The 19,538-nt window shown below is 48.2% G+C and overlaps 5 protein-coding genes across 5 annotated transcripts; 2 read left to right on the forward strand and 3 right to left on the reverse strand.

Annotated features, from left to right (window-relative positions):
- Window positions 1-1,299: 1,299 nt before the first annotated feature.
- Window positions 1,300-4,133, reverse strand: GLAREA_01516 (Protein kinase-like (PK-like); the record flags this gene model as incomplete). The annotated part of the gene is made up of 2 exons (XM_008088732.1): window positions 1,300-1,680; window positions 1,731-4,133. 2 exons carry the CDS (start codon window positions 4,131-4,133, stop codon window positions 1,300-1,302), a joined length of 2,784 nt encoding a protein of 927 aa, XP_008086923.1.
- A 1,732-nt stretch (window positions 4,134-5,865) lies between these two features.
- Window positions 5,866-7,949, forward strand: GLAREA_01517 (uncharacterized protein; the record flags this gene model as incomplete). Its single annotated transcript, XM_008088733.1, has 3 exons — window positions 5,866-6,379; window positions 6,423-7,279; window positions 7,329-7,949. The coding sequence occupies 3 exons, from the start codon at window positions 5,866-5,868 to the stop codon at window positions 7,947-7,949; spliced, it is 1,992 nt and encodes a 663-aa protein (XP_008086924.1).
- Window positions 7,950-9,002: 1,053 nt separating this feature from the next.
- On the forward strand, window positions 9,003-12,621 carry GLAREA_01518 (UDP-Glycosyltransferase/glycogen phosphorylase; the record flags this gene model as incomplete). The annotated part of the gene is made up of 3 exons (XM_008088734.1): window positions 9,003-10,237; window positions 10,285-11,868; window positions 11,922-12,621. 3 exons carry the CDS (start codon window positions 9,003-9,005, stop codon window positions 12,619-12,621), a joined length of 3,519 nt encoding a protein of 1,172 aa, XP_008086925.1.
- Window positions 12,622-13,077: 456 nt separating this feature from the next.
- GLAREA_01519 (NAD(P)-binding Rossmann-fold containing protein) lies at window positions 13,078-13,998 on the reverse strand (the record flags this gene model as incomplete). Its single annotated transcript, XM_008088735.1, has 2 exons — window positions 13,078-13,673; window positions 13,728-13,998. 2 exons carry the CDS (start codon window positions 13,996-13,998, stop codon window positions 13,078-13,080), a joined length of 867 nt encoding a protein of 288 aa, XP_008086926.1.
- A 543-nt stretch (window positions 13,999-14,541) lies between these two features.
- On the reverse strand, window positions 14,542-19,026 carry GLAREA_01520 (WD40 repeat-like protein; the record flags this gene model as incomplete). The annotated part of the gene is made up of 6 exons (XM_008088736.1): window positions 14,542-15,254; window positions 15,304-15,550; window positions 15,604-16,050; window positions 16,097-18,379; window positions 18,434-18,622; window positions 18,685-19,026. 6 exons carry the CDS (start codon window positions 19,024-19,026, stop codon window positions 14,542-14,544), a joined length of 4,221 nt encoding a protein of 1,406 aa, XP_008086927.1.
- Window positions 19,027-19,538: the final 512 nt, after the last annotated feature.

Below are 19,538 nucleotides of genomic sequence, written 5' to 3' on the forward strand. Positions count from 1 at the left end.
CAACACACTTTCCAGAATGAAAGTCCACTAAGAACGACAGAAGACTAGCAGAAAAGCATATTGATACAGCAACGAATTTTCAATTGATTCTCCAGAAAGGCGGTAAACGCCGCCCTTTTATTTCACGACCCCTAGCAAACTGCAAATATGCCTGCATCTCATCACCTCCATGATCGATCAGCAGATGCATGTCCTCTGCAATGCCATGTCAAACAACGGAAATCCTGCAGTGAGATGTTTATCTCAAGCGAAACGCGGGGATTGCTACATCTCTTGGGACATGCAGCACATGTAACCAGAATCCGATTTGGAATTCAAGAAGGACAAGCAAGGAAAATTGTACGACGATATGGGGGAAGGTCAAGTACGGTATCGAATGGGGCAAGGCGTCGTAGACTTCATCCACGGGAAGGTGATTAGCCAATCGAGATTTCCATTTAGCCAGTACCGTTGTGCTTCCATGTCCGTTCCAGCAGATGCCTGGGTCGGGCTTAAATAGAGTAATGATCCTACAATGGCATCTCTACTTCCGCGCTCAAACTGTGCTTGTTTTGACAAAAAAAGGTAGCTAGACGTAAAGAAACTTTGGATGATCGCCACTTGGCGAAGGATTTCGTTGCATGTCGGCATTTTATCCAAGAGAGCGGTTCAAGCATTAAGAGAAACAGTGCCACTTGGCAAAAGCTCGGGAAAGTTAAGAAAATGGTCAAGAACTCAAATGATACCTGCCGGGTGATCCGATATCCACATGCTAACAATATGTCGGTGCTACCAAGACCTGAAACCCCATCAACACCGATATTATTTTCTCCACGTAACATTTGTAATATACATGAGAACCATTATTCTTTCAAACCAATCCCACCACAATATTCATCTTCTACAAATAAGAAGGCAGAAAGCAAACGACGTGGGTCGGCCATTATGATACGAGAGCTGTCGTCTCCAATCCCCAAAATGAACATATCAGCACCCCCCATGAAGACTCTAGGCCAAAACTCTTTCTGGTATGCAGCCCGAAAACAAGAACAAAAAGCCAACTAAACAGATGCTTAACGCAGATATCTCTCTCCCTGACCATTTCCCTTGGTCTTGCAAATAGCTTTCCTTTGGAAAGGAGGGACACAACACACATAAATCGTTAGAAAAAAAAAAGGGCAGGTATGGCATGCAAGAAGTGAAGAAAATCCGACCCGACGCCACGCTATCAAATGCATCGCCCAATAAATGTAATATGTGCTCCCTCTTTTACGTTCCATTTGAACGTGTTCTGAATGTTACGGTGCCAAAGCATCTGAATTAGAATGGTGTCGATAGACCATTTTTAGATTGTCGTTTACTGAATCGGTGTCTCGATTTGCTTGATTTCTCGCTTTGCTCATCCCCGAATCCGCCCAGGCTAGCTTGACTTTTGGATAGATGATTACGACCGGAACGGTCTGAAACCCCGAATCCTTCGCCATAGACGCTGCTTCCCGCATGGATTGTGCTAGTAGGGCTTGAAAGAGACGAAGGCATGTCAAATCCGTTTTCACTGGCGTAAGACCCACTCATGTTTTGTGAGAGTGCCATATCCTTTGCTTTTTCAAGTGACTCGATCCATTCTCGGGCGGTGGTCTTCGTAGAATCGTTTGCCGGAACTGATGATTTACAATCCTCAAAAGTATAGTGTGTCCCTCGCTATTCCCAATTAGCTTCCGAACAATTCTGGTTAGGCCTCCAACGCTTACAGTATCAACACACCACACTTCCTGTCCTTTGGCATCTATCTGCGTTCTCCAAGAACACTCTGATGCAAGAAGTGATATCTCAGACTTGGTCTTTTTCTCATCGCCCCCAGACGCGAGCATGAGAATCCGACCACTGGATGTTATCATCACCAGTCTTTGTCTCTTCTTCGTGGTACTTCCGCCAAAAAATCGGGCAAAGCCTTTCTTTTCTTGTGCCTCTCCATGGTCGCCATGTTTCGAGTTTGGACTATGGGCAGCTGGAGCGTTTAATACATTCAGGTTACCCAGCTTTAGAATGCGCTCGTTATTACGTGTGAGAACAGGCGACCACTCGATATCCAATTGGGTTGGTGGAGGTAGTTCTGTGATGACTCTTGGTTGTGGTCGAGTGTTCCCGTTAGAAGTGGTTGCTGGAAGCGGGCCTCTGGCTGATGGAATCTGCTGAGGTGGCGTACCAGAATAACCGTTCAATTTTATCAAAGAAGGCTCCTGAGTTGGTGGTACATAGGGCTTGAGTCTAGGAGCCTTTTGTCGCCAAAGGCCGCGACCCCATTTGATACCCTCAAAAAATTCATGATTCTTAATGTGCTCAATTGATAGTCGTCTTTGTGGATCGAGGACCAAGAGCCTCTCTACCAGATCTCTCGCCGCGGGTGGAAAGCCAGGTGGGAACTCGTATTCGAGACCAACAATTTTCTGGAAAGTCTGGTATTCATTTCCAGCTTTAAACGGCGGTCGTCCAGCTAGTAGCTGGTATATTATACAGCCAAAGGCCCACAAATCACTTGCTTTGCAAGCATTTTTGTCCGTCAAAAGCTCGGGGCTGACGTACTCGGCCGTTCCTACAAAAGATTTTGCTCTGGTCGACTCTTCATCGGTTGCTCCAGAAGGATCGTACCCCGTTTGGTCTTTCGGCTTTCTGGGGTCTGGGAGTAGTTTCGCTGTCCCAAAGTCGGTAATTTTGATGTGCATTTGATCGTCCATCAACGCATTCTCGGGCTTGAGATCTCGGTGTATCACTCCTCTATTATGCATGTGCTCTATCGCATCGAGAATCTGAGCGCCGTAGAATCGCGTACACTCTTCGTCAAAAGAGCCGATCTTCTTCAGGACACCTAACAGCTCTCCACCATTCGCGATATCCAAAACGTAGTAAAGCGATGAGTTGTCCTGGAAGGTGTAGTATAATCGAACGATACCAGGATGCTCGATCAGTCGGTTTAGAGCGTCCTTCTCAATATTGACGTACTTGATCTTCTTCTCCTTGATTATGTGCTTCTTGTCTAAAACCTTGACCGCATACTCCTTCAATGTCTGTCTATCCGTCGCCAGTAGTACTGTACTGTATGAACCTTCGCCCAACGTCCGACCAAATGCAAAATCTTTCACTCCTTTCTTCACCTGCTTCAGGACCAGTTTCCCATTCGCATCATACTCCTCCCTTACGCCCACTGCCGCACCTCGATCTTTCCAGTCTTCGGTCGTGTTTGGTAATGGGTTCCCTTCTGCATCGTATAACGGAGCCGGGCCACCGTTCGAGGGCCCCGAAGCTGGTTGGTCTATATTTCCACCACCCATTCCTCTTGAACTTCTTCTCGGGGGCATAGGTCCGTTCCCTCCTGGCATCTGATTACTTTGTCCGTACGCTCGATCCCTATGACTGCCTTCTCGCGATGGCACACCAGCTTGCATTGCAACTGCAGTGCTCCGCGAAGCACTCCTCACCGGCATTCCAGACTGTCCCGACATCGATGGGTCTGATGGCTCGTGTCGAAGTCGATATGAGCCGTGCTCTCGCGATGGAATGGCTCCTGGGGGTGGTTGAGCAGAATAGACGCCAGACACCGGCCGATTGTTGCCCGGAGGGGGATATCCTCTGTTGCCGGTCTGCATCGCATTCGATTGGTAAGGGGGGTAGAGTGCTTGTTGTTGAGCTTGGTGGTTGAAGGGCATCGACTGACGGTATGCCTTTGCTGCTGCTGCTCGTGCTAGAGGGTCGTTGGAGGTCTTGGGAGACAAGCCACCGTTCGAGTCGGCTCGTGGTGCTTTGCGTTCGGACGGCGGTGGAGTTCGTGAAGGGACGGTCGCAGAGTCGGGACCAGACTCACCACGTCGGAGGCGATTGAAGATTGAATGTCTGCGAGATTGCGCTTGTGAGTGTGACAGCTGGGGGTCGGTAGATGCTCGGCTGTCTCTGGAGATCGGGAGCGGCGGTGATTGTGATGGAGACGGCCGCCGAGTAGAATTATGAGGAAGTGTTTCTGCGGTGCCCGTGTATGAGACAGGAGGACCAGCAAGTCTGGCATCGACCGGAACTGGTTGATGGGAGCCAGCAGCAGTGTTATCTGGGTTTGCTATGCGCAGGCCACCCAGCGATTGGGAGAGACTCAGGTCGTGGTCCATTGCGTCGTTGCGCAGTGGCTGGAGGGACTGCACACTGCACACTGCAGGCTGCGTAATTGGTACGGCAGCAGAGCACAAGACAGCGCAACTGCTCAGTAGTCTCGAGACTTAGTCTTGCGTTCGGATTGCAGGCTGGAAGCGTCGGACATGGCACTGCCAAACGTGCCCAAGAGGAGAGGATCTGGTGCTTCTTTGGGGTCGACGACAGGGTCCGGGGGCCCTGAAGGCAACTATTCTGAACTCTCTGGGAAGCGGGTGTACAGGGCTGCAGCGCTGCGAACTGGGTTGGGTGCAGAGCGCGGTGAGAGCGAATCTTAATCCAGGACCGCCGAGTCAGGAGTTTGGTTGTGGGAGACAAGCCAATGCACGTATTTGATAGAGTTTATTAGACACGGCTGCGTTGGCGTAGAGGCGACGACGCGGGTAAGATTGGTTGTGGAGACGCTATTGAAGCGGTTGTGATTGGCTTGGTCTTCCAATATGCCAATATGCGTAAGTGTTGGTAAACATCATTTAAAGACGTGTTGACGAGCGAATTCCGTTGGCTCGGTCGAAATTGCTCAGATATTGACTCTACATATGCACCAATGCATCATGTGTTATGATCCGACCAGGAAATGAATTGTCGGGCTCCACGAGATCTATCGATCAGAGATCTAGATCTAGCTTGCAGGGATCTGTTGTCTAACCTGGGACCGTTGAGAGGTCAGCTAATTACTGGCAAAATTGACTTACAATTTCAAGATAAACAAGTCTCATCTCATCCCTTTTGCTTTCGTTTGGATGGAGAAGGAATAATTCTTCGACTGGGGCCGTTATGATACGCTCTGCTTCTACATGTCTCTATTCATTCACGGCACCTAGGCTTTATATAATATCTACACGCGTAAGCCTCATTTAAGATTCACTACTGATTATTATTGACCTTTAGAGCTGACGAAAACAGGTGAATTAAAATTTCTATATATGTTCTAAGCGAACCTAACTAGAAGACTTCCTGAAACCCTAGGTGGACTCCAATTTAATGAGTCCACAAAATCCACACAAAAGAGGATATTTTGACTTAACCTCGGATTCGTTGAAAGAGTCGTACGGCCTTCTAGTAAGGACCGTAATGTCCAGAGGTCTGGTATGGCTGAAAGCGAGAGCCTAGAACTGACAAGAGGGCTTTGCCAGGTTAATATTTGTGCATTCTTCCCTTAGGGTCGTTCTTTGTACTTCTTTATTTAATAATAGTACAGGTTCATTCACGTTCCAATTCGTTTCAAAGTCAGCATAGCCTGCTCTATTGCCCAGTGACGACGGCTATACTGTACTCAATCTTCCAAAAATTATGACGTGTTATCAAAGCATTTTCAATGCTTTCTAGAGCCAGAAATGAGTTCACAGGAAGGTTTTTTTTTGGTTGAGTTGATCAAGTCTTTTGAAAGATCAACCTGCAACCGAGCAATCATGGCAAGTGCTGCTAGGTTCCAATTCGTCCAATATTTTATCTTGAATGTTTTTGCAGTGCGAAGAAGTATACCTAGGTAGGCAAAGGACATGGCATACATGTTTTGTGTTGCTATTTAAGCTCATGGTCGCGCCTGCCAAAATGGTCACATTGACAGTCGAGAGAAGCTAATCACTTCAGCACTCCTTCTGATCAAACCTATGGCGCTTTCAACCACCATCTCAAAATTGACACTGCCAATAATTTCTTTGGTTCTTGTTAGTAGTCGGCTGCAACACCATGATTCGCCTCTCGCCTACCGCAATCGTACTTGGGGAAAGCGATGTGCGAGACTTCTTACAACGCGAGAGTCAACGGAGAGTAGAAGCACAGCTTGCACTTCTAGAGTCACTGACCGTCGACCCTCATAGTGAGGACTTACGCAACTTCAGGCCTCAAAACCGCCGGCAGACCCATGCCACTTCGACTCCTGTCAGAAGGAATGAATGGAAAACTCGACAGCCGAGCATATCTAGCAACCTTAACAGTCCACCCAGACAAGCAAGCATTGCAACGGTTCTCGAGCGTGCAGAGTGCTCTGAATCGTCAGAACCACACCCACATTTCAATGATAATGAGTCGTCGACTGATTCAGCTGATGACGAGCACGAACAGAGGTCTTGTCTTCAATCAAACCGAACCGACTCTCGACTACCAGCGACCAATTCCCCAGAGAAAGAGGACGATTTTCATTATGGGGGATTTACGGAGAGTCCCAGCCAAAATAACAACTCCGCAACATCATCATCTTTTGGTGGGTTTTCATACTCTCCGTTTAAATCAAGCTAACTGCTCAGGTCCGGACGATTTCTCAACTCCTCAACACCTCCATCCTATGGATATTAGAAGCACAAGGCCCAAGCCGCCACTACCTCGATCACCACTGTATCTATCTCAGAATATTTCAATGTCCCCTGAGCCTCGTCCTATCACCGCACTTACTCCACGGGTAGTTTCTCGAGTCGCTTCGCACAACAGCCCAGGCATAATTTTCTCAGTTCCTCCACGAAGACCGCCACGGATATCTCCTAGGTTTCGGCATCAAACGAACAGTTTCTCATTTGATGACTCGGAGAGATCGAGTGCCGCGTATGAGCAGCAACGTGCGTCTTCTGGGTCCATGGACGAGACCACACCACGGCCAGATGATACAGTGAGCTTACATGAAGAACTGAGAGACAGCTCTTTGCGCAGCTCTGCAACAATATCTATCAGAGAAGATACTCTGGGTGCACAAGAGGAGCCACGAGAAAGTACCCAGCGCAACCCGGTCACTTCATCTGTTAGGGCTGTCATCATTCCGCATTCTCAAGAAGGCATTAAACATCATGTTAGCCGGCGCAATAGAGAAATCATCTTCTCTTCACCGCGACTCACAGAAAGCGACGAAGAAGAAATTGACGACGACTCCCCAGAAACAAGGTCCTCACCGAACCTACCTCTACCTCCTCCGTTTTCGTCAGCTCGAAGAAGTGCTTCAAACTCGGAAGCATTACCAGGGAGTTATGGACGCCCAAGTCTTGGAGCTAGTCCAGCGGACATGCCCTCTTCCTCGCCAGACCACAGCGTGGAGCAACAATTGGTGATTCGAGGTTCCAGCCAACTTGACCGTAATGACAGCCCTCAGATATTGGCAACACGGGGATCCTCACCAGTAGGTGACCTTCCTGTGTTGAAATACAACGATGATTAATGTGTTACAGTCCAGTCGTATAAGCAGCACCGGCCAATTGATAGCTCGTGTAGTTTCAACTTATAGAGCTCATTCGCCGTTGAGAAGCCTCGGAAGCCGAACCCCTTCCCCATTCCAGCATTCTTCGCCCTTATCAGCCTCTCCAACTCCTAGAATCGACTCACATGGTACGCCACGAGATTATCGAGTGTACAATGATGGTCTTTCACCAAGTACCCAGCCTCAAACGCCGGCCCACCTGCCCGAGTCTCGTCACCGATCTCGGTTCCATCCATTTTGGACAGAGCCTACCAACCGGATTGCCAGCTGGCGTGGCCGATTGGGAGGGTTGTCTGGAAACCACGATGGAGCGGGAAGCGGGACTTCAGAGCAACGGGCTGGCATATTTGCAACGCCGTCTCGAAGAACTGGTGTTAGACGTTCAGGCTCCCCAGATGGCATGACCGGACGAGGTTTTCAGGGCCTCTACGGGGGTCGCGAGAATGGCGACGATGAGCGAAGTTGGCTGGAAGGGGTGAGATTTGACAACGCCGAGACTAGATTGTGGGGTATTGGAGATGCTGGGACCACCGATGAAAGAGTGCTCAACGACACACCGGAGAGGGAAGATTGGAGACTCAACATCCGGTGAAATCAAGTATCACGTATCGTGCATAGCATCAGTCGCTTGCTGGTAGAGTTGTCTCCTGGGCTGATACTGCAATGCTAAGCGAGTTGGCAACACATGGGCATCGAGTGAGTGACGGAAATGCTGGAGTTGATGTTTTTGTTGATTGGTATCACCACCTATTGGTACGGAGCAAATGTTTGTAGCTCATTTCTGCCCTATGAGGGTCACTGTATGAATCAGGCAAGGTTGGCTGCATACTCGGCACTTGGTATTCTGCTGCGTTTGCCACCAACCATTTGACGGCTGGTACCCGAGCAACCGAACTATATAGGTCGAGCCGTGTTAGTTTTTTCCAGCAGCTGATAGTCAGAAGTGTCGATAATGTTGTGAAGTTGTAGAGTTGTCCAGTATGACCATTTCAGGTGTCTGCGAGATAACTCATTTACAAGTTTCGGGAGATTTCATACTCTTGTACCCTGAATCACTTTTCCCTGATTATTGCCCTGTGCGTCCAGCTCATTCAGTTTTAGTGGGTTGTTGCCCTGAATCTGGAAGCTGACCTGCAACAGCTGGCGGGTGATCCCTGTGGTGGGAGGGTTGAGAACCTGAATGGGCGTCCTGCGTGTTCTGAATAAGGTTCCTATTGGCGTACGGGCACTAAATACAGCGGAACAAAATCGCGATTGGCCTGCTAACCGGCTTGCCGACCCCGGCCCGTTCTCGATTCGAATCGGCCTTCCGACGTCATCGAGCCATCGCCAACGGGAGCCAAGTGATGCAGAAGTCTGAGTGGTGCTTTGGACCGTGGCCGCCATCGAAATTACAATTGCATGTTGACCACACCACTCCTCTTAGCTTCTTTCTTCGTCCGCTACCATCGCAACAGACTTTGTGGCCACCATTTAACTACGACTGATTTGGGCATTTACTCGTGTCTATTCTGGTCCAGCACCTGTACCAACACAATCATTCCGTTTGCCCATCTCGTGTACCATAGAGCAATCTTTCAAATCATATTACAATCGTTATGCTGTGAACACTATCTAGCAGGACACCCACCCACTTCACGCCATCATGACCGCCGCAGCTGCCTCTCGAGGGGCGAGCGATCCTACGGCAGAACAGACACTCGCCAGCCCTTCAAACCGTCCTCTCGCGAACACGATGATCCCAGAGGAAACGCGATCGACTTCTGAGGAAGGACCGCGTCCAAACCTGCCACGGACTTGGCAGACGGAGAGACCACAAGTTACAGCGAGATACTCTGTACTGCCAGCACGAATGGCGCGCATGGGAACAAACACCTCTGCTCTAAACACCGCTATCCTGAGCGCTTCTCGCGGCGATGACACCTCTTCTTCCGAGTCATCGTCAGACGAAAACGACCAGCAAGGAACCTCGCCACCAAAGAAACACTCGAGAGCTCGACCGCATCGCCGTGGGCATCAGCAGAAGAATCGAGAAAGCCGCGATAGTGGAGAATACAATAGATTTAACGTGGGCAATGACGATTTCAACACGAAAGGTAGAGTGTCGAAGAAAGATGGAAGGTTGAATATCAGTGTCAATGAAACAAGTAACACAGGATACTTGGCGAAAGCTCTGGGTGCGACCTTTATGAAAGACCTGAAGCCGGAGACGAAGCAGGAGACAAGCAAAGGCGACAAACCGGGATTTTCAAGATCGTCTTCAGGTACGACAATTACATCTGATTTACCGCGGCCAACACTCAACATCGTGGTCATGGTCATTGGTAGTCGTGGAGATATTCAACCATTCCTCAAGTTGGGCAAGAATCTCCAGGAGTATGGGCACAGAGTCAGAATCGCCACACATCCAGCTTTCAAAGACTTTGTGGAGAAAGATTCAGGCCTTGAATTCTTTTCGGTTGGTGGCGACCCTGCTGAATTGATGGCATTCATGGTAAAAAATCCTGGTATGATCCCGACCATGGACACGCTCAAAAAGGGCGAAGTCGGGAGGCGACGAAGTCAAATGGCGGAAATGTTCGAAGGCTTTTGGCGTGCTTGCATTAATGCTACTGATGATGAGAAAGATGTTTCTAACTTGAAAATGATGGGAGAGAAGAACCCATTTGTGGCGGATGCTATTATCGCCAACCCACCCTCTTTTGCTCACATACATTGCGCTGAAAGACTTGGTATTCCTTTGCATCTTATGTTTACGTTTCCATATACCCCTACACAATCGTTTCCTCATCCTTTAGCGAATATCAAAAAGACGAATGTTGATCCTGGATATGCGAATTTTATGTCGTATCCATTGGTGGAGATGATGACATGGCAGGGGTGAGTGTTTTGTCTCCGTCTTTTTAGCAGTATACTGATCTCTACAGTCTCGGTGATCTGATTAATAACTTCCGGGTCAAGACGTTAGGCCTCGAGCCCGTCTCTACCCTGTGGGCTCCAGGTCAACTATACCGGATGAAAGTTCCTTACACATACCTTTGGTCACCTGGCTTGATACCTAAGCCGGCTGATTGGGGACCTGAGATTGATATTGCAGGTTTCGTGTTTTTGGATCTCGCTTCTTCGTTCAAACCTCCTGAGGAATTGGTAAAATTTCTGGATGCCGGACCACCACCAGTATACATTGGCTTTGGATCTATTGTTGTTGACGATCCTGACAAGTTCACTGCCATGATTTTCGAGGCTGTCGAGAAGGCGGGAGTCCGAGCTCTGGTTTCGAAGGGGTGGGGAGGTCTCGGTGATGAAAACAATACACCAGATAACATCTTCATGCTCGAAAACACTCCACACGACTGGCTTTTCCCGAAAGTCGAAGCCGTCGTACACCACGGTGGTGCGGGTACGACTGCCATTGGACTGAAGTGTGGCAAACCAACAATGGTTGTTCCTTTCTTCGGCGATCAGCAGTTCTGGGGTTCAATGATTGGAAAAGCTGGAGCTGGTGCAGAGCCAGTACCTTACAAGAGCTTGACTGCAGATAAACTGGCTGAAGGTATTAAACAGTGTCTTACTGACAAGGCGAAGGAGGAGGCTATGGTGATTGCAAAGAATATTGAAGCCGAGGGAGATGGTGCCAAAAACGCGGTCACTTCATTTCATAGAAGCTTGGTTCTGAGAGGAGAGCATTCGATGCGCTGCTCAGTCTTAGAAGATAGAGTTGCCGTATGGATCCTCAAAGACACCCGTCTTCGGCTTAGTGCACTGGCCGCAGAGCTTCTAGTCCAGAAGAAGAGAATATCCTGGAAACAACTTCGGCTCATCCGTCACAACGAGTGGAATGACTTTGAAGGGCCTGGTGAGCCGTTGACAGGTGGTGCGACTGCCATAATGGGAACCGTTACTGGAATTGCTTCTGGTATTGGAAGCATTCCTTTCAGGCTTAGGAAGACCACCAAACGTCGGACTGAAAAAGAAGAGCGGCGGCAAAGAAAGTCACAGGAAGCTCAAGCCAAGAGCAGTGTGCACAAGTCACTACGAAAGAATGGGATAGAAAAATCAAAGTCAAACAGTGTTAGGAGTCCATCAAGTAACGGAGTTACCGGCAACGGCCAGCCAAAGGAATCAACAGTCAATGGGGCGGGTGAAAATGATCACCCGGTAGTATCTCCAGCCCAACAAACCATTAATGAACGAGTCGCTGCTGAGCACATGGCTACTGTCGCCCCAGGCCCGAAAACTCCTATTCTAGGAATGGGAAAACATACGCCATCTGGGGAGCCAATACCTGCACACCGTGCCGCCAATGGTGATTCCGCGGAGGATTACTTTGACAAAGCATCGATCGCAACTGCACCTGAAGATAATCCCGCCGAGGAATATGCTAGAGATGTTGGCGGTGGTTTGGGTCGGACTGGAGAAGCAGTTGCTCGTTTACCTATGGATCTCACTCTGGCAGTCGCCCAAGGATTTCATAATGCTCCTCGACTTTATGGAGATACTACGGTCAGAAGGTAAGCTAAACTCTTCTTTAGTGTGATTGAGCTATGAAAGCTAACTTTGTTAGGCCAACACGTATTACCGGTATGAAGTCAGGACTCAAAGCCGCTGGCGAGGAATTCGTTTATGGAATTTATGATGGTTTTACTGGGGTAGTGGTACAGCCATACAAAGGCGCTCGCGATGGCGGTCCTGTTGGTTTCGTTAAAGGTGTTGGTATGGGTCTCACTGGGTTTGTCCTTAAAGATCTCGCAGCCATTTTCGGACCCTTCGGCTACACCCTCAAAGGCGCCCATAAGGAGCTGATGAAATCCAAACAACCAACCCATTTCATCCGCAAAGCCAAGATCGTCCAGGGCCAACGCAACTTCAAGGCTCTCAGCGACGAAGAAAAGAAAAAGGCCATCGAACAAGTCGATCACGGCTGGGAGGTCGTGCAGCAAATCTGGGAGATCATGGAAGAAAAGAAAGCTGATGGCTTGAAAGGCAGAGTCAAGTTCCTTAAGGAGAAGAAGACGTGGAGAGCGAATGGCGCGTTTGAGAATGTGGAGATGGCGGAGCGAGCGCTCGAGGCTAGACGAAAGGGTGAGAGTCTGGAGGGTGTTTTTGAGAGACAGCGTGAGGAGTTGAAACTTGCGGAGCGTCCGAGGAAGAATGTGCAGCAGGATATGCAGGAGGGTGAGGGGGGTGTGGAGGATGTTGGACAGGTTGTGCAGACTAATGGGAGTGCGGAGCCGCCGGTTAAGAAGGTGCCTAGTTTGGCGTGAGGGGTTTTAGAGATGAGGAGTGTACGAGATATCGGAGATTTTTCAGCGTTGGAGCTAGGAGCATCTTTTGGGCATTGCTGCAGCGTATTTCATTTGTTCCTTCTCGTTTCGTTATGTGTTTTTTCTTCTTTTCTGGGATGAGATGAGATACAAGGAGAGCAGATGAGACGATATGAGAAGGTCTACAGTTACATTTATATACACGATACCCCGTACGTAGATAGGTGGATATATTTATAATAATTCATTTTCTTTACACTCTCAAACTCTCAAGCAGTTTCGCTTGACTTAACACTTTCTCCTGTTATCTCACCCTTCTCCTCCGTCCTTACTAACGAATCATAACATCACTATCAACGAGAACCGACCTGCTAAGCGAGCCATAAAGGGGTACCTGCTTTCCATTTCACAACCCACAAACGACATAGACCTCAACCTCAACCACCCCAACCGGATTCAAACACTATTCTTCTCACTCCACTCCCTAAACTCCCCATCAAACTCCCTCCTCCACCTCGTAAGCGGCGGCCGTCCCTCCACAAGATCCAAGCGATCCCACAGCATCCTCTTCCGATCCATCTCCTCACTTACATCGTTATCAGGCACAATAACATAGAACTTGCCCTCCTGCATCTTCTGCACGAGATACTCGACTACTTGCCCCGGAAACCACGCGCCCTTCGGCTTCTCCTTCACCCCACCGCCGCCCGTCATTCCCGTAAATGTCCAGCCTGGTACGAGCAAATGCACACTCGTGTTCTTCTTATCCTTTAAGGTGAATGAAAGGGATTCGGCGAGAGATTTCACGGCTGCTTTGCTGGCGTTGTACGCTGCGTTTCCGGGTGGATTCGTGATCCCCTGTTTCGAGCCTGTGATGATGATACTGCTAGATTCCTCATGTCCCGTGACATACGGAAGTAACGCACACAGCCCGTTCGTGATGCCAAAGGTGTTGGTTGCTAGCGTGTTAGTGAAGTAACTTGGATCGCTCCAGGGCTTTGAGGGGGCGGCGATGGAACGACCTGCGTTGAGAGCGAGGAGGTGGAGTTTGTCTATTCAATTCTATCAAAACCACTCCTTGGGGGTAAGAGAAAGGGTAAACGCACTTTCAAATTCCGACTCAACCAACTCCTTAGCCTTCTCCCAATTCTCGATCTGCGATACATCAAGCTGAAGCGTCTTAACTTTCCCGCTCCCGTCTACCTTTTCGAGGGCCGTCTGAGCAGATGACAGGTTTTCGGTGTTGATGTCGCAGATGATGACGTTCATGTTTGCGGATTTGCATTTTGTTGCGAGGGCGAGACCGATTCCTGAGGCGCCGCCTGTGATTAGGGCGGTGTTTCCTGGGTGGAAGACTGAGGGCTGGGAGGTGCTCATTTTGGATAGATGGGAGGGGGTTGAGGATGAGTTGTGAGTGAGGGGTCGTTTTGTGAGAGGGTGAGTTTTGAGATGAACGTCGATGTAAGACAACACAACTGAATTTCTGATTGTTGATCATGAGAGTTTCCTTGAGATATATGGATTTGTGACTTTACTAGGCGTGGAAACTTACGGTACTGAAGTGGTACTCGAGTAGGCGCCGTGACGTATTTCTTCGGAGTTAAGTTGACGTAAGCAGCTTATGACCGATAGATTGAATATTCCAAGATAAGCTATGGTATATGTGTAAAAACAAGACTGTGAGGCATAGCATGTCAGGCTACTTCTTAAATTCCACCGTAACGAGATGCGCGAGTAGCCTTCCAATTAATACAGCGATTATTAGACCCCGGACCATCGCTATGCTCGCTTCCTATGCAAAGACAAATATGTTACACTGCCAACCTCGATAGATTCCCCCAGATTGTTCCTCCATATCAAATATCATACATATTAAACCCGACCCAGTTACGCCTCAACCATATCCCACACCATGTAAACCTAGAATCCAAAACTATCCAACAAACTATTCGACTCCGGCTCCTCAAACACACTAGGTGGCGGTTTAAGTCCGAGTCCACTCTTCATCTCGCCAGGCACACCCACAGCAGGTTGCGGTAGATCTGCCACGACCAGACTGCTTCTCCGCCTTAACAACTTCCTAGGATCAGGATCAGATAATCCATTTGACGCTGGCTCTTTTGGAGTGAGTAAGAATTCCCAATTCCTCACGAGATCTAGCGCGAGTAAATCGCAGCCCATTCGGTCGTATAATCGTGCGTTATGAAGAACAAAGGTCCATTCTACTTTGGGTGTGATCTTGGATGCTCCTCGAAGGGTTTGGAGTGTTTTCTGTCGGAGTTGAGAATAGAGAATTACTAGCGCGGGATCGTCTGTTAAGAACAGTTTAGACTGAAGGTTGCTAGGTGAAGCCGGGGTCTCCAGCAGAGTGTAAACGGGTGAGACCAATGCTCTCACGGCCATATCGCGTCGATGAAGCATCCAGAATGCCCACGAAGCAAGCCATCGGTTACCTTCCTGAGCTGCTAAAGGAAGTACTTTATCTTGGAGAAGCTCCCGAAGAACAGGTCCATGCTCCCCTTCATAGACTCGTGTGACTGCAATCGCTAACTGAAGGTCTTTCAATTGATTTAGAATAACATTTACGGCATCCTTTAGGCAGTCGCCGAGAAGGAAAAAGGCTGCAGCATACTCTATAAAAACATTAGCAACTTTTTCCAGAATCGTGATGAAGAACCGTACCATGTCGACGCCGGCCTAAAAGAGCATATGCATTCTTAAGTGCAGCAGTCTTCCATTTCTTGTCCTGGAAGTTGTTCGCAAGAAGCTTCATGGTAGCCGACTGCTCACGATTCCATGCGGCCATCCTCCAAAGACCTTGTAGAACAGCTTTCTTTCTGAGCGCAAGATAGAACAAAGTGCAATCGACTGGGTTCTTCATGTCGCTCTTCGTGTACTCATTCCGAGCAATGTTTTCGAATTGCGCTTTCTGTAAAATAGTGTTAGTAACCATTCCCCGAAGACTGGAAATAAGTAACTTACCAAAGCTATTGCGTCTGTCATCCACATGAACATGCCACTCTCTCTCGCATGTTGCCATTGCATTTTCCCATGAAACTGCCTGGACACCATATCGACTAGAATATCCTGGCTATTACTATGATAAGCCCAACATATTTCTCTCCAACTGATATTAGCTTCGGCTGCTCTCCCTTTCCGAAGCGCATGCTGACGGAAAAACAGCATGAATCGAGCAGCATTGTCATCCATAGATCGTCTTTGCTTTTCTACGATGGATACACATTCAACGATATCTGCAAGATGAATTTGCTCTTGACGAGATAATTGCGGTAGTGCAATATGCGTGAGTTTCTCGTTTATGGCCAGGGCAACTTCTTCTGTGACCGTCTCTGCTTCTTCCTCTTCATCAGTGAAATTACTGAAAGCCGTTTTACCAGCCTTGTGACCAGGAGCTGAAGCTGAAATCGACTATACATAATCAGTAATCATTTTCAGGTCATGTCATAATTCTTACATCACTGGGTTCATAAAATTCCTCCAGATTCATCCCCAGATGATTATCTATGGTATCGCTTTCCACGTAGTACTTGAGCGTCTTGTGCAAGGCAAGTAATATTTTTTGCACAAGCGCGCTCTTACCGGACAGGGTACACTGACCCAGGAATTGTGGATGGTAGACCGGTAGTGGCCCATTGAATCTGGTTACGACTTCAAATAAGTCCCAAGGTGTCTTCCGATGTGCCAGACCTAAGTTCGCTATCACAGCTAATGTAGGATCGATCGCCTTGTCAAATACAAACAGTTGATTTCCTGCTCCAATTATCAAGTTGCCACCACCAAGCCACGCAGAATCACCAATAGGGTGAGGTGTGAGATCTCGAATATTGAATTCTCGAATAGCTGCCCATGCCGGCCCCTTATTGAGATAATCGTATCGCATCTGTGCTAGAAGTAAGACTCTAAACTGGAATCCCACTGCCAGAATTGACTGGTCGTCTGGTGTGGAAGTCCAATCTAAATCACGAATAGTGTCATCAACAAAGTCTTGTGAGAATTCGAGTTGTGCTCCTCGGACATCCCAAATTGTTAGCTCTGATCTCGTCGAGTTTACAAGTGCTGCTTTACGTATAGAGCTACCACTAGCAAGTGCAGGTTCACGGATACCAGTATCGACATAACATGTTTCCAGCCAGTCGACGTTTTCGTTAGCAAAATCAATCCTAGCAGTCCAGGAGCGCAGTACACCAGAGTGTGTATATGAAATTGCGATATCCCGGGCGAAGGTATCCAGAAAGCCGGAAATCACTGGAGGTGATCCAGCGGGATCCACAGGCAATACATAGGATACATCATCCTGGACTCCAAGATCAAATTTGCAGAACTCTCTAATCGACGGCTCATGCATGCCGTTTGACTCAGAGGTACTCTTAACGCTTCCACGTCTCGGCGGCTGAGGCAATCGTACTTCCCACACAACGCCTTTCATCTTTGAAGTGACGGTAGCCACATGAGCAACTGGTCCCTCTTTCTCAACTTCTGGGAGCATCAAAATGCATAGCGGCTTCCCTTCAGTGAAGTAGTTGCAAGTAGCCAGCCGTATAGCTTGAGCGGCACGAGTATCCCATAGAACAACTTTGTCATAGTGCAAGTACATAACGAAGTTGCCTTTTCGCATGACACATATCCGATGGATGCGATCACTCTCAGTGATGATGCTCTGTCGTAGAACAGACGCTCCACCTTGAGTATCCATATGTCTCCATACGATTCCTTCATTCCCGTCAGTCCTCGAAACAATGGCTCTCCCGCTGACATTTCGGATGATTTTCCTGATCACAGATGCATGCCCGGTCCAAGTAGCTTTGGCGACGAATCTATCTGATCTAGGAGAAGGATCAAATAAATCTGCAACATTGCTTTCGAATACTTCTATTCTCCCATCAAAATGATGAACCAGCAAATGAAGACCCCCTGCGTCATTATTGCAATAGTTGTGAAATTGCACATATTTCGAATCCTCGGATAAATCTGTGGGAAGTCCAAGTTGCAATCCATCCACATGGGCAACATTGAAGATATTCGTTGTTTGCCGTGCTTTACAACCCACATTTTCTAACCCCCACGCAGACATATTTCCAGAACCATCGAGTACTACGCATATTTCAGGACTTCGATTCGCGACCTCAATGAGATGTGAGAAAGCATGGTCGTCTTTCCCATCGGCCTTTCTTGCTTGTACCGCATGTTCGGTTGCTAATATAAAATCCCTACCATCAATGACAAAAGCGTATCTTACGCTTGGTTTTTCTACCTCGAGACTTCTAGGTTGTATCGACTCCTTAAGATCAATCTCCGCCCACAGCTGCAGGAATTGTAGAGCATGAGGGTCAGTCGCAGCCCATATCCTCAAAACATTGTCCGCGCAGATGGTATAAAGAACATTGTCAATCGTCTGATCCACATGGTACGGCCTCCTCCAGTGCATGCTTGTAACGGCCGCAGGATGAGGAAGGTAGCAGAAATCGAATCGCGTGTCGTCGGAACCAAAAGATAGCCGTCGCCATATTTTGACCAGTCTGTCATAATTGCCAGTCGTGGCGATATATGCGGAATCGTAAGAAAAATGTGCGAATTTTAACGGGTTCGCAAGTCGTTGCTGGAATATCCTAGTTGGTTCATCCGATTCCAAGGTCGAATATAAATTTAACCAAGACCCTCCGATTAATAACTCCTCCGCGACACCCCATGATAACGTCAAGGCAGGTTCATCGATTGTGAAGCTATGCTGAAGCGCCCACTATCCTCATGTCAGTCCACCACCCAACTCTCGCATCATTCCACTACCACCAACCTTCAGCGCTCCCTCATCCTGCCCATAAGGTCTGTAAACCCTCACACTTTTGCCCACACATGTTGCGATCTTGCCGGACGCCTCGTCGATCGCTATGGCCTCGAGCTCGGCTTCGTCGTCATCGTATATCGTTTGAAGAATATCGTTCGGGCCTGTTAACACAACGAGTGCATTTCCAGTTATATACGCCTGCACAGAATTTCGTCAGCTGTAGAACATTTCCAACCTTCCTGACAACTGCAATAACACACAATCAACCGTCTGCCCTCCCAGCAGCCCGTACAGACAGCTTGGAGCTTCGCCCTAGGCTTTCCAGGAAGCACCGCTCTCATACTATCTCTCTCCTCCGCACATCTCAAACGATCGTGCGAATCTTCCCCTTCCGTAAAAGCGACCTTCTCGATAATTTCGGTTCGTGGTTTGTAAGGGCGTAGAAGTTTATGTTCGAATTGCGTGTACTGAAATGCGTTGGTCGCGTTACTCGCCTTGCGACGAAATCGGAACTGAGACCCTTGCCGACCGGCCAATGAGCGCAGGTCACTCGGCAGTTCCTTCTGAATGGCCCTCATCAAACTTGACGACTCAGGAATCATCACATAAATGTGAAATTACTACCTCTTCACTCTCAAGATCAAAGCTAAAACAACAGAAGTTAGTTTCGCTAAGTTTCTCTCCAATTTCAAACCCCTAATATTCAGCCAATGTGCTACAGCTTATCAGACAGCTCTTGGAATTAGCGTTACGTAGGACCGTCTTTCGAGTACAAGTAAATACAAGTATTACGATAAGCAACTGCCACAATCTGAAGCTCGTCGTAGTAATCATCCTCATTGGTTTCTTGTGAACGCCTTTTGATGCGCAATACCAACGCCAGCTATAAGGTAGCCAATGACCTTGCTACCTGCAAGACCCTGTACCTCGCGGAGAGTCACAACACGGTAGATTACCTAAAGCAACTATCTAGATAGCTTCGCTTGGGGTTAATATGGCTGGAATGGATAGAAACATGGGTGATGTATGTCTATGATATCGTTGTATTCTTGATATTCACTCGTTTCTGGCTTGACCTTCTTCGAGATGTTGCAACAAAGCATTTGTACAAGGA

This window comes from Glarea lozoyensis (genome assembly GCF_000409485.1).
Source record: "Glarea lozoyensis ATCC 20868 chromosome Unknown GLAREA7, whole genome shotgun sequence".
Lineage (NCBI taxonomy): Eukaryota > Fungi > Ascomycota > Leotiomycetes > Helotiales > Helotiaceae > Glarea > Glarea lozoyensis.